Source organism: Pundamilia nyererei, unplaced genomic scaffold (assembly GCF_000239375.1).
Source record: "Pundamilia nyererei isolate P.nyererei 1_Seehausen unplaced genomic scaffold, PunNye1.0 scaffold00073, whole genome shotgun sequence".
Taxonomy (NCBI): domain Eukaryota; kingdom Metazoa; phylum Chordata; class Actinopteri; order Cichliformes; family Cichlidae; genus Pundamilia; species Pundamilia nyererei.
In genome coordinates, this window is record NW_005187474.1 from 409,032 (window position 1) to 420,264 (window position 11,233).

At 39.7% G+C, this 11,233-nt stretch overlaps 1 protein-coding gene across 5 annotated transcripts in view; it reads right to left on the reverse strand.

Moving 5' to 3' along the window:
- The window catches only part of pde10a (phosphodiesterase 10A), a 63,449-nt gene that overhangs the window by 38,371 nt on the left and 13,845 nt on the right, over nt 1-11,233 (reverse strand). The window contains exon 1 of one of the 5 annotated variants that reach the window (XM_005737054.1): nt 7,017-7,434. The exons of the other annotated variants lie outside the window; for them this stretch is intronic. Coding sequence (XP_005737111.1) covers nt 7,017-7,080 — 64 coding nt within the window. The 5' untranslated portion in view covers nt 7,081-7,434. Of the gene's footprint in view, nt 1-7,016; nt 7,435-11,233 lie in introns of those variants that run through there. 5 annotated transcript variants of the gene reach the window in all.

The following is an 11,233-nucleotide window of genomic DNA, read 5'->3' on the forward strand; positions in this document are numbered from 1 at the left end:
TGTGTGTGAATGGGTGGATGACTGGATATGTAAAGCGCTTTGGGGTCCTTAGGGACTAGTAAGGCGCTATATAAATACAGGCCATTTACCATTTACCATTTAGTAAAGCGCTATACAAATACAGGCCATTTACCATGTTCAATAGGTAACAAAAGCAGTGATGAGCAGTCAGGGCCGAAGCCTCCGTTCACCTGTTCGTGTTTCTACTGTAGAATCAATGTAGCGATTCTTTTGAATTCTCTTTGTGCTGGTTTTCATCTATTGTGTTGTTGGCATTGTGTTGACACCTAAAAACTTCAAGAAAGATCATCTGTCTGTCCTTATTAGGATAGGTTTATACTGCTAACTGGTTGTTGTAAGAATGCATTTCAAGTCATCTTCCGGCGTAACAAGAACGTATTGAGTAGTGTAACAAATTACTTTAAAAATATACTGCAATACTTTTAAGAAATGTAACAAGTAACATGTAATACATACAATGCAATAATTTTCTTGAACAATGACCCCAATAATCAGATATACACAAGGCCAACCAACCAGTAACTGGTCTGGTGTGTGCTGGAAATCAGCAGATTCCTGGTTGGTCGATCAGTGACACCAATATTTTTAGCTGAATTATTATCATTATAAAGATTTTAATTTTTATTTATCTATTTTTGCTGCCCGGAGCCATGCCCACACATTGGTACACCACCCTGGTGATGTGGGTGTGGTCTAACTGATGTTAAGTGGAAGAAACCATAACCATAATTTTTCTGTTGGAGAATAAGAATTAAAATGAATTTACCCAAATCAACACAAACACTCCAACTAGAGCAGGGCGATATGACCAAAAATATTTATCACGATTTACATTTGAAAATTTGCAATAACGATATAACTGACGATATAACTTACACTAGACAAAATACTTTACAACTCCACAACTTCATTAGTGCAAAAAAACCCCCCATCAATATATTTTCACTTAAACAAGCAGGTGTTTTATGTGAATTAAAGTTATATAAAAATTTAACAGTGCAAATGCAAATTCCTTGCTGACAGTTTAACCAAAAGGCATTTCCAGGGGAAATTGGCCGACATATCCTCAGCATAATATCCACAAAACTTAAAAAGAGGTTATACACACACAATACGGTAATATTATGTTGAAGCACAGTACGTATCACTCCGCCAGGCTCCTGACTACGATAGCTGTAATGCTCCGACAATCCATCAAGCAGTCCGGGTTCGTAGCTTAGCAAAGTTGTACTTAAACACGAACCATCCATCCATCCATTTGCTTCCGCTTATCCTTTTCAGGGTCACGGGGGGCGCTGGAGCCTATCCCAGCTGTAATGGGGCGAGAGGTGGGGTACACCCTGGACAGGTCGCCAGTCTGTCGCAGGGCCAACACACAGGGACAGACAACCATTCGCACTCACATTCACTCGCACATTGACACCTAGTGGCAATTTGGATTATCCAATCAACCTATCCCCACAAGCTGCATGTCTTTGGACGGTGGGAGGAAGCCAGAGTACCCGGAGAGAACCCACGCAAACACGGGGAGAACATGCAAACTCCACACAGAAAGACCCCGGCCTGATGGTGGAATTGAACTCAGGACCTTCTTGCTGTGTGGCAACAGTGCTAACCACCTTTTCGAGCGCCGTGTACCACATAAAGTCGTTTCGAGGTCAGTAAACACAACCAGAATACATACATAAGGCCCATTGGATTATAAGGGGCGTTGTCGATTTTCAGAAAAATCAAAGGATTGATTTTAAGTGTCCCGTATTTTCCAAAAAACACGGTAATAACGACGGCCCGCTAGCATGCTCTACTAAAAATAGTGCTTTGGTGTGTGTCTGACGGACGAAAGCTAAACCAGTTCCACACCACTGAAGTTGCAGCATTTTTACAAACCAATTCTGGTTCATCCGTTTCATTCAACGATTTGCTTTCGCCGCCATGCTTTTTCCGACGTGTGCGTATGAAAACAAAGGCACTGCGCATGTGCGTTTTACCCATATCCTATCGCGATATTTCATTTTTCTATCGTTGCCCAAAATTATACCGGTATTACCGTGAAGGGTATGATATGGCCCAGCCCTAACTCCAACTATAAGAGGCAGCAGGAAACTAACCAATGACTGTTCTCTGAAAAGTCTATAAAATGATTTTTTTAAATGTTTTGTTCTTTCGGCAAAGTCTCTTGGCTTTCACCAAGTTAGTGAAGCTCAGACAGCACGTGTAGTTGTTAATTATTTTCTTCATATTAAGAAGAATTCTTACTGCTTGTAAAGCTGAGAAGCGAGCTTGTTATCGGTGACTGAAGGAATGCCGGCAGTACACCTTGATGTTTATAAAATGCTCATAGCACAATATCAAAATATCATTATATGGTACCTTTAAAAAAAATACATTAATGATCAGAGTTGCTCAATTGTATTAAACTGGATCTGAAAATGACAATTTTTCAGAATCTATAAAAATATTTGCTACGATGTACATGATTTTTACTGTGGGTTAAAATGTGTTAAAATATGCGTTTGGGTTCGAAACTTTTAATCTGTCAAATAAAATCATTATAATGATAAAATGAAATGACCATTAACAGGTTATCTTAATTTTTTTTTTCACATTTCATTCATTTCTTTTCCAAAAAGTTTCCATAAACAGGAGAGCTAATTTGAGGTGTGAGGGTAAGGATGAGTCAATCTATCTATCTAACAAAGCTTTTCAGTTAAGACATCACTCATGTTTACTTTTATTTCTTCTTGATTATTATTTGGGTTGATCTGTATTTTAAACAAAGGAAGGTGGTTACTTTTGGGTGAAATTGTTTCTTCTGGATTAATATTATCACCTCTTTTCACTCTCTGTTATTACTGTTATTATTACTGGCTCTCTTCCACAGTGTGCCTTACATCCTGTCTCCCTTTCCTCACCCTCAACTGGTTATTACCCATGGTTGACTGTCCTTTTATCAGGAAAAAGTGTGTGTTTGTAGGGGGTTTCTTCCTGTTAAAAGGGAGTTTTTCCTTTTCGCTATCACCAAGTGTTTTGCTCACACGGGGTCATCTGGTTGTTGGAGTTTTATTTCTATTATTGTAGGATCTTTACCTTCAATATAAAGTGGCACTATATAAACAAAACTGAATTGAGGTTTATTTGTATTTTATGCAAATATGAGGATATATATTTTGAAAAGTGCAAAATATAGGAATGATTGATTTAAAAACAAATCTTGTGAGACGCTGCTTTTTTTTAAAAACTTAATAAAGAAACTGACATATAAAGAACAGAGGATCATTTGCAGAGCTGTTAAAAACAACATTCAGCTGCACTCTGTCTTATCACTCATCTTCGTTTCCCCACGATTAAGCAGCAAGCTCTGGGTGTGACAGAGCCTGAACTGTGTGCCTTCAGCACTCCCGGTCAGATGATGTTGAGCAGCGGAGCCAATGCTGATGTTTAGTGAGCAAGATGCTCCTCCTTCCCAACACATAGATGAAAAACGCACATGAGAGAAAAAGGGAAAAGACCACTTCTCTTCAAGTGCACTCCTTCTGGCAGAGAGTCAAGGGCAAGCTGCCAAGGTAGTACTTTTCACTTTCCTGACATGAGGCTGAGGCAGGAAAGAGGGGATGGGGGGTGGGGGCTGCTGGGTGCGTGCGTCAGCAGGTCCGCCTGGGACTCCCTTGCCAGGAGGTACGAAGAGCATGTGGTTCTTATCTTATCTATGGGAGGGCTGGAGCACAGCATCTAACACTGACATTCAGTGAGCAAGTAAAAAGAGCGAACACTGAGAATGAAAACACTTTGACTCATCTCCCACTGTTCACCTCATTTATTCATTGAGCCTGAGCTGCCGAATCTGGGTATGTGTGTGTGTGTGTGTGTGTGTGTGTACTTATGCAGGTGGACTGTGAAATTTCACCGCAGCCAAGGGTGAGGTGACTAGTGAAGTTAAATCAATACACCATTCAGAGAAAAGGTGTCACATAAAGAAAATGCTGTTTCACGGTGGACTTTAACTGCTGCTCCATCAACTCCACAGACACGCCCCCAACGGCTGCACAAGCATGCAAGCCACTGAGAGACAGAGAGGGAGATTTCCATGGAAATGTGATTTGCACATTTCCATTACCATGGTCCAGATCATTAGACAAAAAAGGGGCGATAAATGGCAAATTAAGATGCAGATAAGGCGTGGGGCCCTTGATCTACAGCCTAGCAGAGTGATAACAGGCAAGCCCTCAAACCACTGTTACAGAAACGCAGCTGAGCAGCCTTCACATTCAAGTTTGAAACTAAAACCTTTCTGGTGTATTCACTTTTTTTTAAACAATAACTAAATGTGAACAAGAGGCAGCGTCACAGTTTCATAATGAGCTGGAGTTGCTTTCTTAGTCCCACCATCTTGCCTGAAGTAGTGGTTTGATTTAGCAATGCCCTCCCCAATCCCCAAAACTCCCCCTCAGAGAGCCACATCAGTAATCAAGGGTCATGTTCCCCACTCCACATCTGGTCGATGCTGAACTCTGCAGCCGTTCTACAGAGGGGCCAGTGGGGACCCGGTAATGAGAACCACAGATTCTTGCATCTTCTCCAGCGCTGTGCTCTTTTATGAGCCTTGACACAAAGACAAGCTGTAAAGAAATCTACACGCATGTGGCCTTTTCCCATCCTCTCAGATACCAACCCATGACAAGATGACAAGGGGTCAATGGACGCCTTGAGGAGAATGTCATCTGTTTCACTGCTCAAGCGGTGCACTGTGCCCTGGCACCGATCCAGTCCTGCACAAATCGCGTTATAAAAAAAGGGTTCAAACGCCATAACAAGCTAATTTTCTTTGGCTTGAATTTCCAGAGAGTTTAAATCAACAGTGGAGACAAATCACAAAGAGAAACTATTTGGCATGTGCTCGATCCAAGTCTGGAATTATTTAGTCATTCAAATTTAAATGCTATGTTCATATTCCAGTCATACCAAGCACTACATGCATTTATAGATTTAGCAACTTTGCTGGGAGAAGTCCTCACCGTGAGAGAGTAGGCATGTGGTGGAATAGGAAATGTCTGGTGTGAACACTTCCTGCCTGACAATGTGTCCTTCTTCACTAAGTTAAGCAATTTGTCAACAGCCAATTGGGTTTAAAAAAATGCCTGAGAGATCATATTAGTGCTAGCCCAGTTTGACCTTGATGCACTGACCACAGCTATCTGCAGCCAAAGAAACACACATCTGCGCACACTATAGCAGATTTCCTCCAAGTCAGCTTACAAACAGTTAGGTCTAACTATAGGAGTCAAAGGGCAGTGAACAAGCCAACGTGTTGTCTTGACAAACTGAGTCTATCCCTTCAGGACGGACTGGTTTTGCTGGATGGTCCAGCAACAGGTACCATATCAGTAATGACAAATGATAAGTGGACAAACATACCATTGGCTTCTAGAGAACAAAAGAACACTTTTCTTCCACGCAGAAAAACATACAATGTGCAGGAGCCATTTAAAATGATCTATCACATGCTTAATATTTGTAGAAAGCGCTTCATGTAAATAGTGGTAGAAACACAAGCTGGGAAATTATATGTGTCTGCATCAGTGGAAAGGAAAACATGCAGGGAGAACATAAACGGAACATCAAGTTAATCCCGGATTAAACCCAGATTAATCGACGGCTATTTGAAGAAATGAGTTATATACCCACATGGGCGTCTAAGCCGGACACAGAACTGGTTGGCTGATAACTTTTTCTCATGTTTTGTTTTCTATGAGAATGACTTGTTTATTAAATTATAATATACAGTACACATTAGAGCAGTCAAGCTCTATAGCAGATATTACTTTAAGATACTCTGACACCCGCAGCCACCCTCATATGCTGTTGTTTTGTAAATCCAAAAAGGGCAGAAGCTTTGTTAAATCTGAAATTCTCGAGTATGAGGGCAAGATACCTACATACTATACCTCAATGCATTCCACAGATGCTCACTGCTGTGTCTACACTTCAAGCATCAACCTGGCTTCAAACTGCGAACTTCTTATTACAGGTCTTCACTGAAGGTCCCTGAAGGCGCATAAACTGAAGTTATCCATGGGTCACACAAACAGTGTAAACCCCAATCAGCAGAGAAACAAATGACAAGAAGTTCCCACTGTAGAATTTAAAAGATAAGCAGAGAGAGACTGAAAAACAGCATGCACAAAGGATGTAAACTCAGCCCCGAGACGCATGGACATGCTAAGGAAACAAATATAGGGGATGAAAACTGTAGTGACAGAAAAGCAAACAAAACTAAACGAATCCATTCACTGATTTTACACCTTGTTTTGCTAATTCTGCCATCTTTTTCAGTGACAGTAATATGAAATTGTGAGCATACCTGACTCTGGTGTTTACCATCACACCGCACTTAAAACAAATTCAAAACAAGTGAAAAGAAAACGATAATAAATGTTTGAATGGGAAAATGATTTACCACAGCACTGGTATAAAACCATCGATGACTACATAAATGCTAACTACATGCGTGCGATAACTTAAACAGCAATCGTTTTTATATTTTTATAATTAATTTGCAAAATATTTATTCCGAAACCACATTTTAGTGCCCTACTCGCACTTTCTTTTTTCGCTCCATCTCATGCTGTAGACTTCGCTTTTTTCGATGCCATGTCTTACCGGACAACTGCTGACTGTCCCCTCTACAGACCAGCTTAATCTTTATTTAAAGTCCCTGCAGAGACAGAAGTGATATTTTCCAAGTTCGGTTCTGCTTGACCCTCCAGCGGAATCCCCACCCATCTAATTCATCTGCCATTCATAAAGTTAGGAAGACAAATGGGCAAATCACACAGCCTACGCCTGCAGCACCAGAACAAATAATAGATGCCAAAACTAGCCCGTGTTTTCTTTCTTTTTTTGGCCGTCTACTGCACAGTTTGGTCAGGTCAAAGCGGTTTTACTTTTGCGTAAAAATTACTTTACGCACTGGAAATTTCATTAGGAAAAATACCTACTTGCACCCAGGAAACAGTCCGTTAACCTTCTGAAACAGCTTGTGGAAGTCGGACCATCTTCCATGTCGGATTGTGAGCCCAAAAGGAGAGAGGAGCCACGGGGAAAAGTGCGCCTCTGCAGCTGCAACTTGGTGCGTCTGAGCGAAAAAAAAAAAAAAATTCCCCAAACCCCGAAACTATTCCAGGACGCCTTGATGTGATGATGCCTTCAATGCTTGAGATTGTGCGCGATTTAGGAAGGGCAAGGAGAGCAGTGTGGTGCCACCCCCTCCACGCTCCTCCACCGGCGCTATGACCCAGCACCGCTGGCCAAGGTGTAGCTACAGTCGATCCGCCTCCTCAGCGTGGTGGCTCCGCTGTGGATGTGCTGCAGCAGCAGACTGAAGGGAGCAGAGACGTCGACGCATAGACACAGAGAAATGGGAGTAGGCGCACACACACACACACACACACACACACACACACACACACACACACACACGGGGAGAGACGGTGACGCGATGCTGTCAATTCATACACAGTTTTCCTGTTTGATTTTCAAAATAAAACGGCAAGCGACGACTACAGGATTTGCCTAGGGAGAAAAAATATCTTTATGTATAATGTTCAAGATTTTAATACAAGTCTGCGGCATATTCACGAAGAATGAGCGAGCATCAATACTTCCGAAGACAATTCATCCAGGAAATCTCTACAAAGTAGTATTTTGAAGGGTCAATAAAGCTGTTTCCGGTATTTTTGTACCCATTTGACACATTTGGGAGGCACTGCTGTTCTTTTTCCTGAATTTGGCTGCGTAAAAGGGGCCGAACCATATGCCCCGCGCTCTCCAGGGACACGCTGCTGTTTCCTGATCCACTATTCAGTGGTCAAGGAGGAGACAGTGACAACCTCGAAATTACAGCAGGCAGGACAAAGCAACAGAGGGTTTACTTTAGAATACTGTGAATGAAAAGATGTAGCATGGTTTTTAAAGCACTCGGATTTACGCAGTCTGAAGTGTCTTGCCAACGTGACCTTTAGCAAGGCAATGAATCCCTTCCAGCCCTTAGTCTTTAGGACTGTGAACTAATTAGCCATGAGTGTTAAAAACAAGGAAGTAGAAGGAGAAAACAAGGAAATTACTTTGGGTGTTACCAAACCAAATTTATGAATGGCTTTGTCCAGAAATCGCCTTAGTTCAGATCAGCCTGAATGAGTAAAAAGCAGACAGTGTGTTTATTTTAAAAACTAAAAAATCATTTCAGGACAGACTTTCCTCCTGGTGCATCAGTCAAGACTTTTATTCAACATACTGAAAAGTTGCACACAAATCAAATCGTTTTTTGCCTGAATGAGAGAGAAGTGCAGTCTAAACATTGATCGCTCCAAGGTCTAATTCATGCCGTATCTCACTTTAAGGTTTTACACAAGGTTCTTTCAGTTTTTGTGTGGATCACTGTTCATACTTTGGCTCCTGACTTCAAATATCCGCACAGTCTTGCATTTAATAAAGGCATGTATTCAACCGATTTATTTCTCCAGTCTATCTCTGTTGTACATTTACATAAATTATAATTGTAAATATTGCCTTCAACTGGAACAGTAAAATAAATCAATGTAGTACATTCCTTTCGGAAAGGCCCAACTGCAAATATCTGCAAAGATCGCACATCTGCAGTCACACAGAAATATTTAGACCTGCTCACTACAGCCTTTTAGTAGAGATATAATCTTGTAACTATAATGACCAAAACCAAATAACAGGATTAAAAGTAATCAAATTAACCTCAAATTCAGTTTAACCAGATGAACGTTTTTCATCTCATCTGATGACGAGAGAGAGAGAGAGAGAGAGAGGGAAAAAAAGAGCAATGGAAGTTTAATACACAAACACATCATAATAACTGTGAAAAATATTTTTGCCTTTCAGTGTTAAAGGTTATAATTGTCTCAGTTCATGCTGGCAAACTTACAACAGTAGCACATTTAAATCAAAATCAAGTGTTAAAATCGAGTCAGAGAATTTCATGTATTATTTTCTCTGATATCTTTAAGGACACCAATTGTTCGTGTTAATTTGCACTTCTTGCCTTCTTTATATGTCCTCTAGCAATATCCTTGTAGCAAATATGGCTTCAAAACCTCAATTTTAGGATTGCGTTAAAGCAAAACGGTCCTGTAATCTAAACAATAAACTACACTATCCACAAATATACTGATTCATATTAAATGCACAGAACATTCCAACACTTAACAGCTTATATGTTTATTAATAATGCTTAAATAGCTAATCTGTCTTTCTGCCTGTGTGAATAGTTGCGGTGAAGTTACCAGAGCAATTCCCAAATGAAGTGAGCCTCCTATCTCTATAACCTTTGCATATGTGTGCTTGTGCTATCAGCACTCGGAGCACCTAAACAGCTTTGACTCGGCAACATGATCCAGCATAAAGTGTGCCAGACTCCCTCATGGCCACAGCGTCACATACTGATCATATCAAGCGAGAGAGAGAAAGAGAAAGAGAGCTTGCAAGCTGTGGCAGGTTACGTCAGCACCTGCTCTATCAATCACAAGCATTCCTACACTCTCAAGCAGCTGGTCCATTCAGAGGTCACGTATAACATAATGAGTTCATTCCGATACACTCCTTCTGATGACAAAAATCCTCAAATGTGGAAAAAATGAGAAAACTGACAGTGCCTTTAATTCTTTTTGCAGAAAAAAAAATATTTTTTTCATTTAAAAAAATCCAAATCCAACATTATTATTTAAGGAATTTTAGAAAATCCACAAAAATGAAGGGAAACAATTAACATTCAATGCATTGCTAAATTCTTATTTAATAATACATGAATATATGTAAAATACTGTTTCACTCAGGGAAGACCACACAGAACACGTTTCCATGCATAATCTTTTGTATTTAGAGTTTTTATTATCAAAGTTTTCTGGAAATGTTCAAAAATGTGTCGGATGTTACAAGCAAACAAACAAATGAACAAAATCAAACCAGAGGAAGCTAAAAGAGCTTTTTAAGCTCCTTTAGGGCTAACTCTGCACATCCTCTATGGCCTTAAAGAAGCTTACATAGAAATGTAGGTATTAAACAGATACTTGAAAATGTTCGCTGTGAAGTTCATGACTGGAGGGTTTATGAGCTTTTGTGTGATGGTTACAGATTTACTCGCAGTAAATCACAAAGGATGCAGCAGGTCCGTCTGTGACCCAGCAGTGAACCCTTCTGATCCGCAGCTCTCCAAAGTGGCGGAGAAACCGTTTTCACATGTGATGAACTATTGCATAACAGGAAGTAACCGACCAGCTTGACCTGTCGAAGCAAACGGATATTTTACCTGGATTAAGATTAGTTCTCTCGGAATGAAATACACCTAAACCACAACCTTTAAAAAATAGCTAAAGGCAGGAGCTCAAAGTTGAGTTGTCTTAAAGAAAGATGTATTTTTTTTGCATATGATTAAAAACTGTTAGAATTCTCAAAGTTTGAGAAAGACCCAAAAGACACAGAAAGATCTGGGGGGAAAAAATCTTGAGCTATCAGATGTTTCTTTTTACTGCTTTAAGTATTTAAGGTAATCTGTATTTCATTAGGGACACATGGTTGGTTGTGCCACCTCAGATTTGTCGTGGTTAAGTAAAAACTAGAAAAGTACACCCATTAATCTACAACTACAGTAATATTGTAGCATCGCGTGTACCTGTACAGCTTCTACGTTGGTGTTAACACATTTTAATACATAATTCCTGATAACGTCTGTGTAATGGAGGAATTCATTTATTAATATCCTTTACTCTTAGCAACACCATGTTTAAAAATCCTGTATTAGTGCTTAAGTAATACTATATAGGTATTACAATTAAAAATGTACTATTTACCTTATTAGAGGAATATTAAAAGAAGCATAAAGTACACATTATGATTTTATACCTTTAACTAAAACATTTAATTTGTTTTTGAATTTTATTTTATATAAACTGCAATTTAGTGATTATAAGTATAACATTGCATGTTTAAATTATTTTCTTTCTTCTACCGGTGTTGTCATATACTGTCATATTAACAAGATATCATCTATGCAAAATTGTAATTTCTGAAATATTAGTCAGCATTTAGTCACTATTTTTGCACCTGCCAAATAGTTGGTGTCTATTTATTTCCATTCAATAGATAGTCATGTAAAGTCAGTTGAAATTGGTGGAAACAAGAACTAATGTAC